Source organism: Ammospiza nelsoni, chromosome 10 (genome assembly GCF_027579445.1).
Source record: "Ammospiza nelsoni isolate bAmmNel1 chromosome 10, bAmmNel1.pri, whole genome shotgun sequence".
Classification (NCBI taxonomy): Eukaryota; Metazoa; Chordata; class Aves; order Passeriformes; family Passerellidae; genus Ammospiza; species Ammospiza nelsoni.
Genome location: NC_080642.1, coordinates 22,594,042 through 22,619,650, shown reverse-complemented (window position 1 = coordinate 22,619,650; position 25,609 = coordinate 22,594,042). Strand labels below are relative to the sequence as shown.

The following is a 25,609-nucleotide window of genomic DNA, read 5'->3' as shown; positions in this document are numbered from 1 at the left end:
TGTACTGGGAAGAAGTGGTTACTGTGTACAGTGATAAATGCTGCATGAATGCTTGCAGTTGAGGAGCTCTGGAACACAGTTTTACACTTTATAGAGTTCTGGATTCTCTGAAAGTGACTCCTGTCAGAAATAAAACACTCAATCAGCATAACAGGCAACCTGCAGAGAGGAGCATGGGTTTTCCCCACTAACACCAGAGTTCAAGTACTGAGCCTCACAGATGTTTGCATATGGTACAACTGAAGCCCCTACTGGATATTTTATCTACTTTGGGGCTTTGGCAAGTCCTTGCTCTTGAGAAGACTCTGGAACAGAGAAGAAAAGAAACCCACTTGTCTTAGGTTGCAATGCAATCGGTAACCAGAAGTGTGTATTCTATCACCGTCTGTTACAACCAGGTGGGGCAGTTTTCTTTCTCTCTCCCCCAGCCAACCCTCCCTGCAGGAGATCTCTGCTGTCCACGGCCACTGAGTGTCCCTGCAGGGCTGATCCAATGCCAGCATCCCATGGGGAGATGCTCCGCCCAGGGGAGGAGCCAAGCATTCCTGCCTGGATCCAATCTGAGCCTGGCACAGCACAGCAGCCTTTGCCCCCTGCACTGCCAGAGGAGCAGCTTTCTGCTGCCCTGCATGGCCAGAGGGAGCCCAGGCCCATCTGCAGCAGCCCTGGAGCTGCAGAGGAAAACTCCCCCCTTGTGCAGGATCCCTGCTGCAGCAGAGCCACAGCTGGCACTGCAGGAGGGCTGAGCCCCCCTGGCATGGGGCTGGGACACCGCCCTGGCACACAGGGGGACAGCTCCTATTCTCACTCTGGCAGTGTTTTCATACTACTACATTTTATTTTAATTTTCCTATTAAGTTGTAGTTTTTAGGGTTTTTTAAAATTTATTATTTTTATATATTAGTAAAGAACTGTTATTCCTATCCTCCTATCTTTGCCTGAGAGCCCCTTAATTTCAAATTTATAGCAATTCAGAGGGAGGGGGTTTACATTTTCCATTCCCAGGGAGGCTCCTGCCTTACTCAGCACACTTTCAAACCAAGACACAGCTTTAAATGTGGGGATGAGGACTGTCTGTCATTTGAGAACCCGGAGCCTTAAAAGTGGCAGAAGTAGCATGTGCATTTTTAAGTGCTTGCATTGAAGCAAGATTAATTTCCATGTCTTGGCCAAATTGCCAAAAATCAAAAAAGTTATTCTGGGCCTTATAAAGTCAAAGTTTAGAAGTAATACATATTTAAACATATCTCTCTCTCTCAAGTTATGGTTCATTGTATTTTGCTGGTTTAGAACAGTAAGGATTGAAGAATTACAAGTTAGGAAAGTACTATATTTGACCCTTAAATAATATTTATTGACTTACTGAAATTATTGAAATATTACGAATATTTATTGTGAAGATCTTGTATTTATTTTCACAAAGAAGCTGTTCAATTTCAAGAAATCTTGGACTTTCCCTTCATTATTAATAAGAAACAACTTTCTCACGAGATTTACGTGACACAGTGCAGGAATCAGTCCCTCAGAGGGTTTAGTGCTGTGTTTTGCAGCCTGAGGGGCTGCAGCAGCTGCCCCTGGTTCGTGCGCTCGCTCTCGGCTGTGTAAACGTTGTGCTGTGCAATGTAGGCAATGACAGAGTCTGGGATCAGATATTTCACACTCAGCCCTCTGCACAGGGCAGAGCGGATCTGTGTTGAACTGATTTCATTCTGGATCCACTCCCTCACTAGGAAAATATTGTGCTGAAATTTAGATAGAAGCTCTGATTCCTGGATGAGCTGGGATGGATCAGAGCCAGCCCGGCTGATGCAGACCAAACCAAACTTCCCCACTATTTCTTTGATGTCTTCTTCCTTCCAGAGATTGGGTGTCTTAAATGTCTGTAGAAAATCAGCCCCACAGAGCAGCTTCAATTCTGGTAGAACTGGAAAGACAAAAGGAAATAACAGATGTCTTATCCTTTCTCCACCTTCTAGGAAGTTTATACTTAAAATCAGTTTTAACTCATCACTTTAAATTTTTTTAAAATTATTTTTTAAATTATTTACCTTTACTCCAGGCTTTTTTTCAGAAAGTTGCAAGAAAAATTCAGTTTAGGTTTTTATATGTCTGGTCACAACTACTTTATGACCTACTTCATCGTCATTCAAAACATATTGAATATTATCTGTACACAGTTAAAGAAGAATTTTTACTCTACTCAAGCAATCCAAAAAGGGGAAGAAGGAAATAAAAATAAATAATTTAGCACAAAGATTAGACTTGGTTGAACCTGGCTACTCCACACCATCTTGCCCTGCTGTTCTTTATTGTCTCTATTTCTTATTTGCTGTTCACTGCCTAAGCCCCAGCACAGAACTCTTTCCTCAAACTTCTTCCACAGCACTCATCATTACTGTTGTATAAACATTGACCAGGTAGTTTCACAGCCTTGTATGCATGTGAAATGAAGAGGAAATGAGGGCTGCCTTCACTTTACACTCGTTTGATGGTTGGCACATCTGCAAGTCTTCTACAAACACCTTAAAAGAGAGATCCAGAATGTAAGAAACATTCCAGTGATGATGTGTCAAAAGTGTGATTTCTTTCCTCCACCAACTATAAAGATACAACTCCTTAACAACCAGCAACAACTGAAATGTATTATTGATGTCCAAGAGGTGCTACAACACTAGAGGAAAAAGGCAATGTACCAGAAATCCAGCAGCATCCTGGCAAGCCACAGGGCTAGGGAAGATGATTAGATAGGGAACTGAAAACTGACATTGTTTCCAGAGCCTGCAGTGCCTCTACTGCCAACAGGAGCTTTTCTGGTGAGCAAACATCCACATGGCAGCATCACTACTGCGCTATCCATACACTCTGTCCATTGTCTAACACTAGAAGTAGAATTCAAAGCAATCCCTGTATTTTTTATTAATGTATTCTGTGCTTTGCCAAACAAGCAGGGCCACAATGTACATCTCTGACAGAGCTAAAGAGTTGCTTATAAAATCAAGAATTAATACAACTCCAGGGTCTCTTATCTGTGTGGGAGCTATTACAGAACAACTGCCCCAGCAGTTATGTTGGCATTTGGCATGGCTTGGTTTTGGCATGCAGCTCCAACCCTCAAAACTCACCAGCTACTATGTTCAATTTTCTCACTACTAATCTGGTAAAGCTGTAGAGTTTTCAATGATAAACACAGCACCATGTTTACAGTCATGAACCAACCTGGTTGCTGGCAAGAAAGGGAGTCCACTGTAGAACTTTCCGTGGGAAGTTTGTTTCTTGTGAACTCCTTGGACTGGAACGTTCTGAGTGCTTCATTATAATGGTGCCTGCATTTAAAATAAAGGCTCCTGTGTGAGGTAATACTCAGACATGCAACAAAGTGATTACCTGGCACTTTCCCCTTCCAGAACAGGGTCTACTTTTCTGCCCTTTGGATTGGAATATAATTTTTCTGGAATTTGGCACATTCGTGCTGCCATGAGATTAGTATCAATGTAGTTACATTTTGTGAATTCTCACGTGATCTCCTTAATGGCATCCTGGTTTGTAAATTTTTGAAATTCTACTGTTATGGCAATTTTGGTAGCTACTACATTTAAAACATAGAGGAGGTTTTTTTGCCTCAAACAGGACTAAATCTCACTTCAATCACTAGCTCTGATTTTTTGGGCACATAAAACCCCTCATGATAGTGTTTTTGTAACATGTGCTCTGTTTTGAGGAGGAGACATTCTTGTTCTCTCTCCTCCTCTTCTCCATAAAAATATGTTCCCTGAGTTTTCACCTTGCTGTTTTCCTGTTTATTTTAATTAGAAGAATCACAATTCAAAGTAACTAAAAACACTCATAAGATTTTTGACATCTGCTGTGCTTCTAATTTTACTGAGTCCAGATCCAGGAAGGCAGGCAAGGATCTCTTTGCATGTTTTTCCAGGTTTCTGCTACTTTATCCTTTATCACTCCTTATCCCTGGGCCCCCCTGCAATAATGGTATTGCTACCTCATAGCAGTGGCCTTTTCTTTCCAAATCACAAAACCTTGCTTGTTTAGAACAGTCCCTGCCTTGCACCATCCTGAGCCAGGCCTAAGCATTGCTCACATTTGCACAAGCCAACATTCCACTGGCCAGGAAAACTGCACAGCCAAGAGGTGAGGCACATATGGCAGCACAGAGTGGGTACCAGGAGCTGGGTCTGTGCCTTCCCACACACCCAATTTTAACCCTGCCTTGCTGTAAACAGGCTGCTGCTATGTATAGCCAAGCACACCGACTGTGTGTCGTGCTCTGACATTCTTGGGCCAGGATTCAAAAACAAGAACGTTTGGCAGAGAGCTCCCTGCAGGACCAACGTTACAAACACTGCAAAATCTGAGCTGCCTGGGTCTGCTCAGCAGCTCAAGGGCTGGAGCAAGTGGGGCTGCATTAGTTTAGACACAGCAAAAAGGACAAACCCATCTGCCAGCTTCTCAAGCATTTTCTGAACTGTGTATGAAGCTTTGAGTAACTACAGAGCTAAATCACAAGCACAACTCAACAGAAGTTGGGTAATGCAGATCTTTGCCAATTTTTAATTACTGTGTGGTATAGCTGCATGCCAATCAAATCCACAGGAGCAATGAATGCAGTCCTTTGCCTACTGACAATACTTCTTCCTTGTCTAGGAATACTCATCAACAGCAGCTAAATGGAAAACAGCTCTATTATGTTCCCTCCTCCTCTCTAAGAAAAGCCTTGGGAGAGTCTCCAAGATTTCCATACTCATTTAATAGCACTGCCATAAGTGGGATTTGAGCTTTGCTGCTTTAAATTCTTTTGTGTCACAGCTACTTGGGATCCTCTGCAAAATCCACAGGTTTTGATGAAATGTGACATTTTTATTGCACTCAGTTAAAACAAGTACTGTAGGAAAAGGCCACTCATGTGTTTTAGGACTAAATGTTCTACTGCAGGTAAGTGTACAGCTCAAACTACTGATAAGAAGAGACATTTAGGTACAATAATGATTTCCTGTGCCTTGCAATGGGAAAATCTCTTTCTATTGGTAGTCAAGTTTCCTACCTGAGGGAGCTTATTGTGAAGGCAGCAGTTAGTCCTTGGTTTTTTGAGGAGTGAAGAACCTACAGATTAACTCTGAATGAATGTGAAGAACAACAACTCTACAATAAACCATTACCCATTTATACTTAGTAAGGATCTGCTCTTTTTAAATTTTTTTTCACCTGTGACAATTAAAATACAGTGTAAAGCACAAACACCTGCATTTCATCAAAATGCTGCTTACCCATTCGAAGGACAAGGTTCAGCACTGGATTATGGCACTGGCTCAGCTCATTAATACACATCAACATTTGTGGACAAAACAAGATTTAAGCTCGTTTCTCTCCTTAACAAGCATCCATTTTAACATTTTGTGGATTTCCTAATATAACTAGAGGTTCACTTTTTAGGCAGATGAGAAGTCTGGCTGTTCATACCACATTCCCTGAGCAGAAAATTATTCATATAGGGTTTACTTACTGGATTTCTTATCCTGAAGAACTCTGAAGTGGATTTATGATTTACAAACCCTGTCTTGCAGGCAGTACTCACTTCACTTGGAGCTGTGCAAGACCAAAGTAGGAGCACCTGATCTGTAAGATCTGAGACTGCTTCTCTGGAGGAAAATGGTTTGACTGCACTGAAGTTTAGGACAAAAGCCCCACAACCAGGCCATATTGTAGGACAGCATTTGGTGACTTCTCTAACTGGGACATACAGTTATGATCAGAGAAAGAATAGAGTTTTCTGCAAAGGTAGAAAACATCCCACCCTGATCCTGCTCTGCTGCCTGGAGGGAAGGGGCAAAAGGAGCAACTGGATGTCTGTGTTCCTTCAAGGAAGCAAATAAAAGCAGATCTAAAAGGCTCTGCTTTGGCTTCTAAGTTTCCAATGAATTCTTATGGATGCTTTTGTAAGGTAACAGGTCTGGCTTTTAACTGCTTTCACAAAGACCTACAAGAGCTTTTGGGGCAGCTGTTGGTGAGCACAATCTAGAGCCTTGAACACCTGTTTCCACTTAGAAAGTCCCCTAGAAAATGGGGATAAAAATGAAGAATCAATGATAGCTCTTACAGCACATTTGCTGTAGACTTCCATGAAGGTTTCCAGTTTAATGGTATCTGTTACCTTCTGTAGCACCTTTTCCAAAGAGCAGTAACCACAAGAAGTTTGTGTTTTCACTCCCTGCCCCATATGCATTTATTACCATATGGAAAGGACATGTTTCAAGGTCCTTACATCAAGTTTTGGACTACTTGTTTAATTTCTCCTTCTAGCACAAAATCAAAGCAAACTCAGATTTTGAAGAAAACATCAGCAGTTATGGGCTTGGGCTTAATTTACCATTAGTGTTAATAAGAAAACTTTACAAGGATGTGTGAACAGATAAACCTGGAGGCATAATACTGCTACCATAGCTAACCTGGAACAGAGATGCTCCTGAAGAGCAGCACCATTTGTGAACTCTCTTACTTTCTGATCACAAGCTCTCTATCACCTGCTTAGAGACTTACACCCAAGAAAGGTAACATGGGAGGCAGGAACTTTTCCTGCAGAACCCAGCCGTGGCCTTCATTTCGCAGAGGTTTTCCACATGCATCCAACTACCTGAAGGACATGAGGGCAGGACCATGGTAATTGCAGAGGTCTGAGGGAAGCAAATGAAAGATTCCTGGTGGAGAGTCCTGACTTGCCTGGCTGTTTTAGAGGAGCAGGTTCTGTGCGTTGACACGGCAGATTTTTGGCAGTCAGTAATTTCATAAAGACAGGAAGAAGATAGTGTAATCACCTTAACACTTTCACTGTCTCTGTCCAGGTGTCCTGCTGGCTCTCCCAGGGATCCACACGGATCCAGTCAGACGTCTCCAGGGCCAGTCTGGCCATCGCCACCCGGTGCCTTGCTGACACCAAGCCTTGCTTCCCATAGCTATCACCAACAGGAGACATTATGCCTTCAATCACCTGGTATCTTCCTTTGGGAAAAAAGAAAAGGAAAATATGAAAATTAAGTCCTCTTCACAGAGTCTTGAAAATTTAGGGTGGATAGGGCCTTGGGAGCTCACCTAGTCCAACCTCTTCAAAGGGTACCATCATGGTTAAGGGCAAAGGTTTGAGATGCTATGGACAACTTGATTTGGGTTTTGTTATTAATCCATTCCCAGCAATTACAAAATTAAAATGAAAATGTTTTGTTTCTCTGTGAATTGCTCACAATTACTATCATGTTTATCCTAATAAATGACCCAAAAAGGAAAGCTGAGTAAACAGACAATTTTAAACCATGTAGACAGAGTAATAATTGATGTTGCACACTATCAAAATTGTTAGATGGAATTAATTTTCATAGTCCAGTTAGTACAGTTGATACAGCCAGAGCAAAGAATGACTTAACTGACCACTCCTTTGTTCTTAGCTATCTGATCATTGTTATTTATCAGAATCAATGTGCCTTCCTTTGCTTTAAAGCAAGAATTACAGCACATTACTGCAGCTGTGATAGATGTGCTTCAGACAAATCAGGAGATTGAAGCACAAAGATGGGGCTAATGGAGTCTAAAACAAGACTTGGAGCACTGTGCTCCACACATCAGCTCAGCAGCCACTAAATGCCTTTCTATGTGGCTGACTGTGTTAAATACATTTGATAATATGCCCCTGGTTTTCTACCCCTGTAACACAACATACCACAACAGACTGGTTAGATTTTGCAGTTCTGGCCCCAAACCAGGAAACAAAAATAAAGCACCACCACAAGCTGCAAGCCTTGAGAAACTGAGAGGAGAGGAAGAGTGTTTCAGTTGAACAGAAATGAACAAAATTATTTCTAACGTAGCACATGCATTTTAAATAACTATGATAAATGTGCTACTGAGGAGGGGAAGAAATCCTTGTCCTTTTTTCTAATTCAATTATTTTAACAGAGAAACTTCAATGCAGCATGCTACCTTTATTGCTTTGTAAGGAAAACAGCACCCCTGACATTTCTGATACTGGTACATGACAATTTAATATTCCAACACGAAAATGTCACTCTAGCAATGTCACATTTATTTTGATGTAATAAAATTTTCAAAAGAACTTCATTGAATTGGACTTAAAAAACCAGCAGTAAGATTCAATGAGATTTATATCCTCTTAAGATGTCAGTTCAAACCATCCTCTATTTTAAAATATTCTCATTACAGGCAAAATGAGCAAGATAAAATTTTCCAGCATCATGCAAAGATGTGTATATAATTAAGTCCATCTCTTGATTTGAAATTGGAAATAATTCCACTTGATTTATGAACAACAATTATTCTCTCATACTATGGTATTATACAGTGCTATAACAAGTTGTCATTTAAAGGGAAAGAAATTGCAGTTTAAATTCATTTCTCGTTTAAAGGGAAGGAAACTTTTTTTCAAACTGCAGTTTGAATTCACTACTACGTTAACCTTATTAAAAGGTTTTTCCTACATGATGATTTTATTTGCTATGTTTCACTTTCTTTACATTTCTATGGATATAAGTTCTTGCCTTATAACTTAAATGAATATATTAAATGAAAAAAATCACATTTCTGTGAGCTCATGCTAACCAAGCATATGGGTCTGCCACATCCTTGTGAGATGGAAAGATTTCAGTCTCTCATCTGCCCTTGAGCTGCATGAATGAAATGAGATAAGAGCTTCTGGTGCCATATCAGCTTGTTCCCAAGCAGAAATGAAACCAACTGGAAGAGAAAAAGCAAGGTTGGTAACACTTCAAAGAGTGAAACACAGGAATGGCTTGAGGAGATTCACAATGGAGTAACCAGCACTGTGCAAACAGGATGCACGAGAGCCTTCCAAACAGAAACACAAGCTTTAGCTGTCAAAATATAGGAAATAATTTTATTACTGGCTCTAAATAACTTCTTTCCAATTCAGCAATTTAGAAGTTCACTTGTTCAAATATGCCCCTCAGTTTTGGCAGGTGTGTGAAGACAAAATAATTAAATTCTGTCACCTCGGGCTTTTATTAATGTCCATTGCAATTCTCTTCTCTCTCCCATAAATTATTACAGGTTGTTTCATACCTTCCTTGGTCCAGAATTACCTTCAAATTCTATTTCTTTGGAATTCTATTTGTTTTCACCATGTAGTTTGTTATTATTACTTGTCCTAAATATGTGTAAAAGTCCTCCAGGCCCTCAAGTGGCTTTGTTTTTCAAAATAAACCTACCAAAAAAAAATTCCTCTTGCTATGAACTGGCATTTTCTAAGAACTGTTTAGGAGAAGCGGCTAGTGCTCAGAAAACTAAATATAACAAAAGGAATGAAACAAAGACTGTCCCTCAAACATGTTAAAGGAGATTATTAAAGAAAATAGGTATTTAGTTTTCTGTCATCAAGGTGTCACTGTAAATTGTCACAAACACTAACATTAATTGTAATGCTTAATTAGCTTATTAATACTAAAGCAAATTTATCAAATGCCAATTCATACAAAATTGTTTGTGTATTTTGGTGAGGCTTCTAAAGATTAATTTCTTCTGGTATAAAGTCTGTAATTCACTGGGAGAAATTATGCCAGAAGTCAGTAACAAAAGTAAATAACCACTACAGAAAAGCAAATAAATGAAACACTTCCAGGCATTTAACTCTTGCTCACTACTCATTTTCCTCTCAGTATCAAGGAAAATGCTCCAAGAGAAGCTCTGCAGCTTCCTGGTGTTACCCTACCAGTGAACAGGAGAAGCTGGAGGAAGGCAGCCAGCTGAGATGAGCAGTGGTGTGGCCTTGGCAGCACACACAGGAGGCACCAACCTGAGACCATGGGAAGTGGGATACTGAAAGGGACATACCTGGTCAGGTCATGGCCAGAAGAGTGTGCTCATGGGAGTCAGTATGCTAATGGCATGCTAATGGGATGCTAATGAACTGTTCTAGATTAGGTCATGTTTCTGGCTCTTGTTCTCAGTTAGTTTGGAACCTGTCACGTTCAAGGTCGTGTTCCCAGCTCATGTTGGGGACTGGACCCTCACCCTCAGAACACCCCTGTATCTTGTTATGCTCCCCACACCCCCCTGTCTTTAGATCTTGCTCCTCAGATCATGAGCTTTCTGCCTTTGTTATATTGCTAATAAAGTTCTTTATTTTTGGGCAAGTCCATCGTTCCTGTCCCTCTGTTTTTGCCACGTTCCCCCAGGCTGGACCAGACTTGGGGTTGCAGAAAGCCAGACTGTGATAGAACCCAGTAATGGTGCCCCATTTTCCCCAGTTTTCATAAGATAATAACTCATTATCCTTCACCTTCCCCTGGCATTTGTCTTGCCACAGATAAAACATCTTGTCTTTCACACCCCCCTCCTTTGACCTGCATTGCTTTTAGTCTCACCTGGAAATTTGGGGATGTATCCTCCACTGTCAACACTTGGGAAACAAGATTAAAAATAGATAGATTGATTCTAGTTCTATTTCTTTGGTCTTTAAGGTCAAATGAGGAATACAGTCACAGAGAAGTAAAAGTACTTGATATTAGGTATTCATACTCTAAAGGCATCTGCCACAGTTTCAAAAAACAATTTTAAAACAAGGGACTGAGTATTGGAAAATTTTAGCTTTGTCTGAGGATGTGTAAAGTGCCAGATTCAAAAGAGTAGACAGAAAATCCAGGTAAAGAGAATGATTTGAGTCATTCAGGCACACACAGCTATGTGTGTTGTATTTAAAAGGCAGCATGACAAGATTTATTGGCTGATATTAACAGAAAAAGGATGAATTACTTGACATGTGGCAATGAAACTGCACTTAAAGAAACCCAATAAAATGTCTTACTTAAAATAGGGATGTATGAAAAATAAGATTAGGCAGCATTTAGAAACTGACGTGACGTACAAAAAGCTGGCAGACAGAATTACTGGAGATGTCAGTCAGGATGCACATCAGGGACAGTCACACCATTCATGGCACTGAAACCTGCCTCTGAACTCACAGAATCCTGGAACTGCTGAGGTTGGAAAAGCCCTCTGAGATAACTGAGTCCAACCAGGAACTCAGCACTAGAACATGTCCCCAAGTGCCACATCCACATGTGCTTGGAACACTTCCAGGGTTGGTGACTGAACTCCAGCCAAGCCACGGCCCAACTCATCATTTCAGCCTGATTTGTGATGGAGCAGCACTACTGAAGCAGCAGGAGGATGAAGCCATTCCCAAGCCTGTCGGAACTCAGAGCATCCCTCTGGGTGTCCAGAGCTGCCAGGACCCTGCCAGGGGGCTCAGAGACCCTGGCACACAGCCCAGAACACCTGTGGGTTTGATTGTGACCCGTGGAGCAAATTACCAGCTGTGTATGAGGACCTGAAAGCCACAAAAGTTTAGGTGGCATGATAATAAAGTTATCACGGGGTGAAAATGTGGATTTTAGGATTTTTGGTATGGGAGTTATGGGGACAAGATGGAGGAACTTGGGTGTGTCCAGCCTTTCTTCATCTTCTTGTTCTCCATTTTCTGCAGTGATGTTGGCACTTTGGGATTGGTTTAGAGTAGAAGCTCACTGTCTAACACAGGTGATGGGTATTGGGAATTAAGTGTAAATATGTTATACGTAGTTTGTAGTATAAAAAGACAACACCACCTCAGGGGTCACAGTGCCTGTGGCTGCCCTGCTGAGCAGATCTCGGCTGGGCAGAAAGAAAATTTTGTAAATAAGAATTAATAAACAACCTCAAGACCAAAAACTGAAGAGCTCTGACTCATTCTTCAGATGCGTGGGCCAAAACAGAGACCTTTCACACATCTTGGGGCAGAAATTAACAACCAAAAACCTGAGACCAAGCCTAGGAAACACCTCCCTCACACTAATGAATTAATTCCTCACTCATTTCAGGCATCCAGTGCGGATGTCAGCTCCAAAGAGCATTGTTCCCTCTAAAAGGGAATCACTGCTGCTTCAAGTCAGACAACTCCTGTTCTCCAGCCCCTCCATCAGCTCCCAGGCTGTAGCTGCTGCTTCTTCTCAGCAAATAAGCTCCAATTTCTCCTCTCCTTCCCTGCTAACCACAGAAGTGGAAACAGGGCTGAAATCATGAGAGAATGACCAATAAATTTGCTGGGTAGGAATGGTTCTGCTATAAAAGAGGCATCCAGAATCAGTCATTTTTATAGCATGCTGCTATAAAATGCTTGAGAAACTTCCCTGTCGAGGAGGGGCCACAGGTGGGGTTTGAGCACCCACACACACAAACCACACACCCACACACAGAGCACAAACACATCCAGCTGCTCCTGGAGCTCCTGAAGGTGCAGCCACCTCTGCTCAGGATGGGTAAAGCTGCTGCAGGCAAACTGAGGGCTCTGACTTTGCTGCCACGCTGGGTGAAGCTTTCAGAAAGTGCAAAGACAATGCTGTAAGCAAGCCAGACACCAAAGAAGGGATTATCCAATGCAGAAAGTCCTTGTACTTGTAAGGCTTCACAAATGAAAATAAGAAGCCAAAAGGCAAGTCGCACCCAACCCAGAACTAGGCATTGACATCAGGTATAATATAATGCACAATTTCCAGTTCAACCTTTCAAAATTTCATTTTTAATATGATTATTACTAGATTTTAAGCAAACTGCCCTGAATAAGGGGTGGAGTCTTTCTAAACTGACCCTGGGGCAGACCAGACATTAAATTGATTCAGACAGAATAATAATTAATTTCCCAGTTCAGTCCTTCTTTAAAGGCAAAGAGAAATGTTACTGGACTACAATTTATGACTTAAACAGAATTACCAGTTGGTCTCATATTACCTTTCTACTCTGTGCATATCTGGACAGCAGAATAATTTATAAAATTACAGTGAAAAAAGTAAATTAAAATCTCTTTTTAACCCTTTATTTCTAGTCCTGCAGGAGAAACAAAATAATGTTAGTTCTAGGAAAACCGACTTGTAGAGGCTGCTCTCAGAGCCAGCTCTGTAATTCCTCCTCATGACAGTCAAAGCCTCCTCACAGGATATTCTGAGTGTGCAACTGCTGCTTTTACTGCACACTGGTTATCAGTGGGTTCCCAGGTTCTCTCCCCCTGCTCAATTTGACAGCCAAATTCCTTTTACTATTATTTGCAGCTTAGGTTCCTACTGAACCACCTCCCTGGAATCTTGTCTGTCAGATTCCAATAAATAATGATTCCCTCCCAACCACTTCCAGAAACATAACTGCATATATTAGCTGCAGATGGAAAAAAATAAAAAATCCCTGAGCAACTAAGGAGCTGCTCAAGCTTAGAGCTTAAGGCTTTCCAGTGGCATTTCTGATTCTTTCTTAAATTCCTGATGTTACCACCTTGCTCTTTTGTTGCCAAAACATTCTAGCCTGTGGCATCTCGCTTTTCTGATCTTTTTTTAGGACAGATGAAGTGCCCCTTAGTGAAGACAGATAATGAATAATTAACATTTCATCTTTTTCCAATTTCCCCCGGCTGTCAAAACTGCTACACCTGAACCCTTCTTCACATTGAAGCACATTGTATCAGAAAAGCACAGAATTAGAACATAAAAGATCTTCCTAAGTTTCAAAATAATTAACCATATTATTTCACAAGGTTCAGCCAGTGCCATGAGCAGGATCCTCAAACTGCTGATAAAACTTTTACTCTCTTTGCATGAGCACTCATTGCTGATACACTGAGGTAATGCCAGACTTTCTATATTGAATATCCCATGAAATCTTTACATTAATATCTGTGAAGAATATTAAAATGAACCCAGCTGTAAAGTAAGAGCTGATTTCAGTGAGTATTAAAACTCACTTTTGAGTTTTTCCCAGGCCTCACTGACCTGTCTGGTGCAGGTGGTCTCTGGCCAGCTCAAACAAACGCATGTGCATGTTGGTGGTGGGGTTAAAGGAGCCACAGGCCAGGAGGATGACAGGGATCCTGCTCCTCATCCTGACAGCAAAACATTACAGCTCCTTCCTGAAGAAAAAAAAATTAAAAAGACAAACTTGAGAAAGAGGAGTCTGCCCTTAGTTCCTGAACTAAAAGGAGCTGTTTCCAGGGCTGGGTGTTCCTGGAGTACCAGTGCAGTGTGCAGATATCAGTCCTGTCCCAGCATTCAGCCCCTGCTCAGGAACACAGCTGCTCCTGGGTGTTAATTAGGAAAACACCAACACATTCTGCTTCCCCACACACAGACACGGCTACAACATACTTCTAGAAATTTACATTCCTATGTCTAAATCCTGACAAATTTTTTTACCTCTTTTTAATTTTTAACTTGCTTTTATTAGAGAGAAAGGTCTTGTTCTGTCTTTGTAGCCATTGACAATGTTGGAATCCGCAGGCCTGCTACAAAAGCAATTTTTTTTTTTTTTAATAACTTCTTTCAATGAAGCTTTGCAACATGTGACAAATCCTCAGGTGCAACACCCAATCCTGCAGCGTGACTTCCTGGGAGCTGGGCAGGCAGCACTGGGGGCTGGCAAACGCTTCCTGCCAGGTTATCAGCATGGGCATGGGTGGCTCCTCTGCTGGACGGCAGAGCAATGGGCAGGGCACCTGCAGAGGGAGCACAGCTGTGTCAGGAAATCTGCACGGCATTAAAAAGCTGTGAGGAGCCTTGCAGGGGTGTTTACAAAAAATCCTCTCATGATTTGGTTAAACTGTCAGTCATCTACTAAAAATGTAGCAAAAATCAGTTTAAATCCACTGTGCTTGGAGCTATTTACTTGCATAACTCTTTTTAAAACTAATCCAGAATAAAACTGGCACGATAAAAACAAGTGTGTCCCACATCCATGCCTGCAAATCCAAAGTCTTTTCCTAGAATTTGAAATGTCTACATTGCTCACACCTGTGTATCATACAAACACCACTCTCCTCCCTTCCCTGGCCTCCAGCCCCCTCATCAAACAGAATCTTCCTGCAGGAAACACCTGCATCCCAAACTTCAGAACCCAGTCCTGGGATAACAGACCAAACCCAGCACAGATTGTGTGTTCTCATCAGCCAAATCTCATTCTCCTTCTGCACTGCAGCTGTAGCTCAGAGCCCACTTCTTGTAGTTACCAGTTCTCACAGTCCCTTTCTCCCTCTCCCCTTTCTCTGACCTAGAAAAAATTCATAATAATGGTTAAATCCATGCCAAGTCCATGTTTTATATCTGCCAACCTGATCAGTTCATTTATGGAGGATTTACAACCTGAACCATGGAACAGCACTCAGTGCACCAAGTAACAAGTGTTAATGTTGTCACTTGTGACTTTTTGAACCTTTGACATTCGAACCTTTTTACTGAGAAAATCCTTTGAAGCATTAAGTGCTATCTGTACCTCCAACATCTAGTAATGAATACAACTGTTTCATAATGTTTTTATTCTATTTTCCTCATTTCTCATCATACTAAGGGAGACATACTGGGGAGAAAACACTTGCTGGCTGTAGAGCCACTGAAAGACAGCAGCAGTTTTATGGCCTGTGATGGGAGCAGCTGCAGGAGAGCACCCTGCTCTCTCCTCTGCTTTACTGTCCCTGTGCAGACACAAAACCTCACACACGAAAACTGTATGCAAAATGTATAGCTTCTTTATTCAGAAAAAAACCAAAACTGTTCTTTTGTTCAGTATCAGCAATTCTGTAAATGCATCTCCATTGGATGGGGGAAGGTGTTTCTGCCCTGAAACTGAGCAAAACATCAGCAGCTGGATGGAGCTCTCATTGCTGGCTCACAGCCCTCCTGTGCTCCCTCCTGTTCTGATCAAGGGCAGTTCATATTTCCAGAGCTGTTCCTTTATTTGCCATCTCAACTGAATAATTGCTTTTGCTTTGCTTTTAATTCTACAGACTATTCCTCACCTGAAACAAAGGTGTTGGACAGTTTTGTTGCAGCTCTTACTCATTTATACCCCAGAAACTCCAGGGAAAGACTTCAACCTGACATACTGACAATGGAAATTCAAAAATCAAACCACCACCACGACCAAAAAACCCAAACAACACAAAACCAAAAAAGAAAACAGAGGAAAAAAAACCCCACAACAAACCAAGATTTTACTTATAGAAAATAAATATGTAATGAAAAAGCATCTCACAAGATATTATACATCTAGAAAATCATAAACACCCTATATATACATAAATATATATTTATTTATATATATTTATTTATATATATATTTAAATTTAAACACACTATATATACATATATATTTATTTTTATATATATTTAAATATATAGGATGTTTGTATTTGTTTATACATTTTAATTTTTATGTTTGTTTATATATTCCAACGTTATGTTTATGTTTGTTTATATGTTTAAGTGTATATTTACTTATTTTAAAATCAGTGTTTTTATTTTTACTATCCCCAAATATGGTGCACCCTACACCTATTTAACAGGTCCAAGACAACTTTTAGTATTTGAAACAAAACTTTCTGAGTCAGTTGCTATCTCAGCTGGTATTAATTACCTGGGGGGCTTCAAATCATTAGAATACCTTAATCAAAGTAACAGAAAAAAAAGGGAGTAAACTGATTTTTCAGCTAAGCTCCCTTGAGCAATCAAACCCTGGGGGAAGTTTAGACACAGAGTCTGTGTGCCCTGCTCTGGGCCCGTGTTCCAGCAGCCCTGGGCAAGCAGAGCATTCCCAAATATCCCAGTCTGCAGCTTGGGAAGCTTCCAACAACAGGGACATGGTGTGGCAATGCAGAAAAGGGCACTCACCTCCAGATGGGGAGGCCACACTCAAGCTATAGGAAAAAGGTTTGATGATGGACAAAGCATCATGATTTTCATTAGATGGTTCCTGCAAGTTCTGTCCCTGGTGCCTGTATTCCTACAATATGTCAATAACAGATGATGTTACAGATGACCACACTTAAGCTCTGCTGAAAGTCAGTAATTAGAGCCATATCTGATTAATTATCAGCAGCAGAATGGAGTGCTGAGCAGCACAGTCTGATTCATGAGCTGTTAAATTAGTAAACTGGAGAACAAGGCACTGATACGTGCATGCTGTGAGTCACTCACCCTTGAGGGAAACATTTCTGCAAAAAGCACAAATAAACCAAATCCTAGCACAGGATTAAAGCATTATCTCCTCCTGTGAGGGGGAATCTAGATTAATTTAGATGAAATTTAGATTTAAACAAGTTCAAAGCTGCCCAATTCCATTCTTTTACTGGGCCACATTCACTTCATATAAATTCGTGCAGATACAATGAGACCAAGTGACACTAAAAGTATTAGAGTTGTGAGACAGATTTTGAAAGTCAGGACATAAAACTACATTAGTAGCTGACCCAAATCATAGCAAACCACAGCACACAAATATCCCTAAAAATATGATTGGATATGAGAGCTTCTCATGCTGTTAATAATAATAATAATAATAATTCTCTGCTGCCAATAATTCTCTCCTCCACAACAGTGACAAATATTTACCTGTATATCCCCACCTTCCCTTTAATAATGAAATAAATATGTACCTGGGTGAGGAAAAATGGAGAATGCATAATCTGGAGCAGTATTTAATTTACTCATCAAGAAGTTACTCACTTCAGCCACAAAGGATTTTACAAGGACATATATATCATACACAGCCCAATATGATGCTGTAACCCTCCAAAACAGCTTTTTCAGGGCCTTATAATAATAAGTCAAATTATTATTATTAAATTCCAGTGATTCAGGTGGACCCCATCTGTTTGACTTTCACTGCAAGCCATGACAGGATGCATAATTTCCTATCAAATTCACTGTATCAGAACCATGAAGCTACTCCTTCCAATCCCCACACCAGAATTTTAGTCAGAGAACACAAGTCCCACTGCAGCTTCAGAGAAATCCCAAGATTTGCTCCCCTCCTCAGATCAGTATTCACCAGAGCAGCAACTCATCCAAGCCTATAAAAACATCTGGGCTTTTTCACATCTGGGCTTTTTCACATCTAACACAGAAGATGGCTCGAACCACAGCAAATGCTGCCTTTGACAGTGCACAGGGGGGTTTGCCGGAGACAGACGATTTGCTCACCTTGGGGACCAAATTTTCCCAGCAAAACAAAACACCTCATAGAAAACTGCCTGTGGCCCAAATTAAAAGTGCCCTGGTGGCAGCCAAGCCAGAGAAAGCAGCCTCAGCAGAAGTGTCTCCTCCCCTCCTTTTGAAGATTATAATTCTTCAAATCACAGCACACTTCACTCATGCCATTCCTTTATTTCAGGCTGTATTCCCTTCCACAGAAGAACCAACCAAACCTCTCCATCAGTTACATCTCTAAAACCTAAACATGACTTAGGGCTCCATTTGCTTGGAATGAGTTTTTTCTTCTGAATGAAACTACTTCTCTGTTTTCAGTTTCCAATCCCAACTCTTTCTGCTCCACTGCTGCACAGATGCAGCAGTCTCAAGTGCCCAAAGGAGAAAATTCACCACAAAAATCACTCACTGACAAAGCACAAGAAATATAAATAATAAGTTGAGCACAGGACTCATGCAGTCTGAAACACATGCAAATATTGAACCTCCAGTTAATAATGAACACAGCATTGCCTTCAACAATTTTTTACTCTGAAAAATTTGAGCAGAATTATTGCTTAGCACAAGGTTACAAAGATTATATGCTCAACACACACAAAACAGAGTCTGAATTCAAGTGAACAACACATTTTTTTAGCCTGTGAGTTGCTGCAAGTTTGTAACTAGAATTCCACAGTGGGGCACAGGAGTGTTTGATCCCAGAGTCCAGCCACTAAATTATCCGCAGAGATACTCCCATGATAATATCCTAGTGTTTTTCTGAGTATTCTTAAGAATATTATATGTTATTAACATTCTTAATCATCCTGCAAAATAATCACACTTACAGGCTGCCCATTGCCTGAACAGCAACAAGGAATACAACAATTCAGCAACATGGAAATCTGAAAACACTATTCCTTCACATCAACAGCAAACTACCCTATTTTTAACATCCCTATTTGTGCATTTACTAAATATTCTGAGGTTATTTTTTCTGCTGTCTTTAAACAGCAAATATGTAGATACAACCAAAGCATAACATCCTTAATGTTATTTTTCTGTATCAGGGAAAATAGTGAAATAATCCCATTTTGTACAAAAGGCATTAATTATATTCTAAAGTTCTATTGTCAAGTGCTCATAAAACACTTGCAAAACTTAGGCATAGAGCTCTGCAGCAGTTTCATCTGGTGATAAGGCCAGTGATACTCCACTAACCCAGAACCATGCAGAAAATAAGTAAAAAAGGAGCAGACTGGCCAACAGCTCGTAGCCAGTGTTTGCTGGGTAGTGCAGGATCTCACTGGCCTCACACAACACCCCTCCCTGCACAATTTTGCAGCATTTCCACAACTCAAGAGAATATGATCATCTCCTATATCTTGTATTTCCTGCAGTATGATCTTTATAATTACTGCTCCAATAATCCTAGTGATCACTCAATATCTGACACTCGACTCCCTTCCTATTCTTTGTGCCCATATCACACTAATAAATAAGCTTTTTCTTCTTCTACAGAAGAATTGTCTAAACTATTCTGAGTCCTCCTTCTGTTTGCATGTACGAGTCAGTCACCCACAATGCACAATATACTGATTTACAGAGAAAGAGGATTCACACAGAACTGCAGCTCTGGGAGCCTATTTTTAAGCAAACAAACTGCTGATTTAGTGAAAGCACCAACTTATATGTCAAAACAAACTCTTGCTAAAACTTCAAGAGTTCCTGTTGAGAAGGCATTCAGAGTGATTTTTTCGTCTATCAACACTTCTGTAATTTTCTTTCAACTAGTAAAACACACTTAGCATATCCTAAGGCAAATCTCAGAAACTGAGCTCACACACAAATGGAAGATAAATTTAAGTAGTAAAGAAAACATCTTCAATCAGCTCTTATAAAGCTGGTTTTACAAGGCAGCAAGCTAATGAAACCCCTAGCAGTGCTACTGCAGAACACTCAAATGCAAAATAATTATATATAGCACCCACAGCATGAGACAGGATTTCCAGAACACAGAGCAAGACATGCCTGTGCCACATCACTGGGCTGCATGACATTTCTTATGTTTTTGAAGTTCCCCATTATACTTTGTGACAAATTTCTTCATTTCTGCTAATTATTGTTCAGAAAAACGCACAGTGCTTGGTGAGAGGGTGATATCCACACCAGCATTTGAGTGGTAATTGCACACCCTGTTATAAATGAGAAGCTTGACTAGGCCAATATGCAAGCAGCAATCAATTTATTAATTAATATGGTAAAGTATGAGCAACACAGCGCTGGGTACAGTGGGGGAAGTTTTCCCTCCAACTGCACACCCATAGCTGAGGCTTACAGGTATTTATGGGGGCACTCATCAGCTTTCTCAGCAGTTTCTATTCCAATTTTTACATCACAATTCCACACACTATTGTGATTTAGTTTTTCTCAGGATGTATCCCAAAAGGAGCATCCCCAGATGGTGGGGGTCCAGTTTCTGAAAGAAGAAAGACAAATCCCATTTGGTGGAGTCCACCTCCCCAGATGTGTGTCCACCTTTTAATGACAAGGACTATAAATCTCATAACAGTGATGTCCAGCTTCCCTTGGTCAAAACTATAAATCTTTGAGTTGATGTTCATCTTCCTTTCTCAAGCTGTTTTTCTCTGCTTTATTAAGGTGTGAGATAAGCATGTTTCCTTTATATATATTCCAAAGCTGTAGTTTCAAGGAGACAAGCAATATTCTAAAATTATACTTCAAAAGGTTATTATTGCAGAACACTTTAAAGAATAACTACAAGCAAAAAGCAGCATCCTTAATGCTTTAATTCCAATGCTCCCAAATCAACCAAGGTTAATTGCAAACAAAAGATAGGTTCAAAGGCCTTCTTCCATGCTTTACTTTCCTCTGTTATTATTAGAATTCACAACTGTCCCACTGTTGGTCTCCACACATATCCCAATCACAAATACACACATTGCCTGAAAGTACCTGACACCAAACACAGCTTTGTATTTCATAACCCTTAGCTAAACCTTCATTTACCTTAAGTAGTAAAACTTTTAGAGTAGCTATTCTGAATATCAGAGTAAAATAGCATTGAACTGAAGTATCTAAAACTCAACAGTTGACATATTGTAGTCCCCCTTTCTTAATAAACCCAAGCAAATGCATAAAGTATAAAATTACCTCAGGTCAATATTAAAGTTTATTTGCAGAAATGGAAATGTGTAATTTTTTTTAACTGATTTCTGAAACAAGGCAATGCTCTCAATCTTAGAGAATGGGTCTCAGTCCTCCTACCCTGTAGGGACTCAAAACTCACCAGGAATTTCTGCAGTTACTGTGGGAACACCTTATTTTAGCCATAACTCCTATTTTTCACATAGGAGCACCCAGGGGAAGGCACAGTCGGGCTGGGACACAGGCAGGGCTCCAGTGGCACCTGGGCCTTGACAGCTCCACCTGCGACTGAAACACTGCAGCAATTAAATCCTCAAAAACCATCCCTGCAGTTTGACTCATTCAATTACTTTAAAAGTTGCAAGCTCAAATTCCCCTCTGATGGGACTGCCACTTGTTGTGTCCTCCGTGCTCCCCACACACAGCTCTGCACTTCTCAAAGGTCTTTGAGGTCATCTCAGTGCTAATTAGGTTGTCACAGACAGGCTAAATTCTGAAATTCGCATTTCTGAAGTTAAAGGTACGAAGGCAGTTTACACACAGTGGAACCAGACTTCAATAGCAAACAGCACCTGGAAAATGAGCTCACATGGACCCTATTGCTACAAAGCTTAAAGAAAACAAACACCGTGCATTGTTAATAAAATCAAACAGCAGCTGCTGCAACCTCTTAAAGCCGGGGAAAAAGACGAGAAAGTTACGCGGCGAAAGCCGGATAGATTGAAATAAACAAAAAGTAACCATATCTGCTGTTGTCCTCTTTAAAACCCTCACTGCACTTGGCTAGGTGCTGGGGGAGGGAGGGGGGAGAAGGGAAAAAAAGCATTCTGTTTTAAACACACGCACACAAACACACACACACACATATATATAATATATATATATAATAGATGTCTATATGGTGGTGGATAAGCGTTTATCGGGAGCGATGCGTGGCCAGCCCAGCAGCCGCGGCTTTGAGGCCTACCCGCAATACCCGCAATGCCCGCAATGCCCTCAGCGCCCGCCCCGCGCCGCGCTCCCGCCCGAGCCCGCAGCTGCTCCCGACTCCCGCCGGGGTCCGGCCGCCTCCTCCCCTCCTCCCCTCCTCCCGTCCGTGTGTCCGTCCGTCCGTGCTTCCTTCCGTGCTTACCGCAGGACAAGCGGGGCCCCGCGGTTGGCAGCGCTGCCCCCGGCTCCCGGGGCAGGCTCGGGGCCGGCCCCGCGCGGCCGGGCCTCCCCCAGCGCCGCTGCCCAGCGGCAGCCGTGCCTCCTTCCAGGGCTGTGTGTTCTTACTGTCACCTGAGGGTGACCTCTACAGCAATGAGTGTGTTCTTATTGTCACCTGAGGGTGACCTCCACAGCAGTCAGTGTGTTTTTACTGTCACCTGAGGGTGACCTCCACAGCAGTCAGTGTGTTTTTACTGTCACCTGAGGGTGACCTCCACAGCAGTCAGTGTGTTTTTACTGTCACCTGAAGGTGATCTCCACAGCGGCAGCCTTGCCTCCCTCCACAGCAGTGTGAAATACAAAGCTGTGTTTAATGTCAGGTACATACAGGCAACGTGTGTATTTGTGATTGTGGTATGTGTGGAAACCGACCATGGGACAGTTATAAAGATGAATTCTAATAATAACTGAGAAAAATAAAGCATGGAAGAAGGCCTTTGCTCCTATCCTTTGTTTGCAATTAACCTTTATAAGTCTTAAGTTAATTTAGAAGCATTTGAATTAAAGCTTTAAGGATGCTTCTTTTTGACAGGAACTTTCTGCTTGTAAGCCTTAAAGAGTTTTGCAAAAAAACTTTTTGAAGTATAATTTTGGAATATTACTTGTAGTAAGGATCTTTTGAAACTATAGCTTTAGAATATATAAAAAGGAGACATGCAGCTTGAGAAAGGAAGATGGACATCAGTCAAGGACTAATAGGTTTGACCAAGGGAAGCTGGACATTGCTGTTACGAGATTTATAGTCCTTGCAATCAAAAGGTGGACCCATATCTGGAAACTGAACTTCACCAGTTGGGATTCATCTTTCTTCTTTCGGACACTGGACCCCCACCATCTGGGGATGCTCCTTTTGGGATACATCCTGAGAAAAACTAAATCACAATAGTGTGTGGAATTGTGATGTAAAAATTTGGAATAGAAACTGCTGATGAGTAAAAATTGGAATAGAAACTGCTGAGAAAGCTGATGAGTGCCCCTATAAATACCTGTAAGCCTCAGCTATGGGTGTGCAGTTGGAGGGAAAACTTCCCCCACAGTACCCAGCGCTGTGTTGCTCATACTTTACCATATTAATTAATAAATTGATTGCTGCTTGAATATTGGCCGAGTCAAACTTCTTATTTATAGCAGCAGTGAGTGTGTTTTTATTGTCACCTGAGGGTGACCTCCCAAACTTTTGGTTTCCTGCTGTTACTGAGGGTGGGCCCTGTGTCAGCTTGTGAGGCACAGAATAATGAACCTGTGGGAAAATTCACTGGAGGTTTGTGTCTGAAAAGGATACAGAGGAGTCCTGTAACTTCGTTGAAATAAAGGGAGAGGCCCTGGGGCATTTCCCATGGGATCTTTCACATGGCTGGGGGACACAGCTCCATTTTTGCCCTAATTTCCCGTCCTCATCACCCTCTTGCTCTCCCCATCGGCTGGGGTTCTCACAAGGCACCTCCTGCATCCCCTACTCTACGTCCCTCTCTACTATGTACCCTCCTTTCTTTTGTTCTTTTATTAACAAAACTCCGGTCATAACTCTCTTAAGACTTTGTTCTTTCTCTTTAAGTTCAGGAATTTACCATTCCTTGGCTGAGCAGCAGTCTGTGCCAATTTGTACCATTTTCTAGAACTGATAGTCTCTTCCATCACCTCCCCATGTGTGAGTCCCTGGCCGTGCCTACAAGGAGTTTCACACAGTGTGTTTGCAAAGACACAGTCACATTACTCTTCATGAAGCTCAGCTTTCTCTGTGTCCAATGGCCTCACAAAGTCATCTCCTTCTCCATCAGCTATGGAACGTTTTGCAAAATATGCCAATGTAATGAAAAGTGTGTTAAATATATTTTGTGAAGTCCAGAGAGTTTTAAATAATGTGCTTCTTTAATTTTTAGGCATATAAAATCCAGTTTCCTGAGACGTCAAAATGTCAGACATTAGGTTTAGAGTTCACCACAAACAACCTGGTTTTTGTAGTGATGAAAGGAAATACAAGTTTTCCTCTGGTCTGATATCATGGTGAATAATAAATAGGATTGTGGAATGCGTTTTTAAGCTCTACCGTGTGAAATACACATGCAAATGATGAAGCTTCACTCCTGCACAGAGGCCATGAGATGTACTTCACTTTTTTTTGTCCACTTCAGATCTTTTGTTGCCCTTGCTTTCTGAAAGCTGACCAAGACATGGTTTTGGCAGTGGGGTTTTGGTTTCAGACTGGGAGCGGAGTTTGCACTTTTGAGGTTTAACTTCAGGGGGATAAAGTGGCAGTGTGGGAAATGCTGAAATTGAACTGAAATAGTGTGTGGATGTGTATTTCTCCATGACATTTCCATGCTTGTCTTTGGTCCTGCTCGGTTCACATCAAGTTTCATTTTTCAACAACTTGCAATTTGAGATATTAGGGAACTATTATTGTTAGTGCCAGGGTGACTTTTGTCTTTTTTTAAAAGAGGGAGAGTGTTGGACAAAGACTACTCAAGCAATTTCTTATACTATAAGGAGTCCAGGCCATAGATGCTTAACTTTTAAAACTGTGGGATTATATAATGATGAAAAATCAGATTAGCAGTTTTGAAATGAACTAATGTGTATATAAATAATCTTTCTTACCAAAGGATCTAGAACTTAGTAGAATAAGCAATTCCCCAACTCCCTTTGACAGACAAAAGTCCATTTTAAAAAACTTTATTACACTGTCATCCTGTGCATAATGGACCACTTATTTTGGCTGACCACACTTACTAAACATATAAAGCCTTTCCTGAAAAGTAGTAGCTCCTCTTCCTAGAGTTTGAATTCCTGTTACATATTCTGTCAATATTTAAGATTCCTTAGAAAAGGAAACATTTCATTTATAGACAAGACCAATCCAAAGGTTAAATTTTGTGCATTGGGTTGAAAAACTAAAGATGACCTGGTGAGTGGGCACAAATTAATGAGAATCCATTGATCCCAGTGGGAGCTGAGGCTCTGTCCTTCACCAGTTTTGTTGTAAACTGCATCACAGGTGTGCACTTCTGGCTTGCTGCCTTTAAACATAAGGTTTCCACTTTGCATTAGTTTTTAAGAAAATATTTCATAAATAAAATGCTTTAGAACTGAAAATAATTTGCTGAAGGTAGCAAACAGAGAGCTGGGTGTGATCCTAAGCTGAGTTCTCCATGAGCCCTCTGGAAGTGGGGGAAATTGCAAACCATGCCTGAGGTACAATGGTGTAAAGGGATGATGTGGGCACC

General features: G+C 41.1%; 1 protein-coding gene across 2 annotated transcripts; it reads right to left on the bottom strand.

Moving 5' to 3' along the window:
- Positions 1-1,332: 1,332 nt before the first annotated feature.
- On the bottom strand, positions 1,333-22,470 carry NMNAT3 (nicotinamide nucleotide adenylyltransferase 3). 2 transcript variants are annotated; one of them, XM_059479188.1, is made up of 5 exons: positions 22,309-22,470; positions 13,827-13,963; positions 6,825-7,008; positions 3,217-3,323; positions 1,333-1,924 (listed from the first exon to the last, which is right to left on the bottom strand). In XM_059479188.1, the coding sequence occupies exons 2-5, from the start codon at positions 13,933-13,935 to the stop codon at positions 1,515-1,517; spliced, it is 810 nt and encodes a 269-aa protein (XP_059335171.1). In that variant the 5' UTR covers positions 13,936-13,963; positions 22,309-22,470; the 3' UTR covers positions 1,333-1,514. The 2 variants fall into 2 exon arrangements, with proteins under 2 accessions (XP_059335171.1, XP_059335172.1); XM_059479189.1 differs by lacking the exon at positions 13,827-13,963 and having other exon boundaries at positions 22,309-22,453.
- Positions 22,471-25,609: the final 3,139 nt, after the last annotated feature.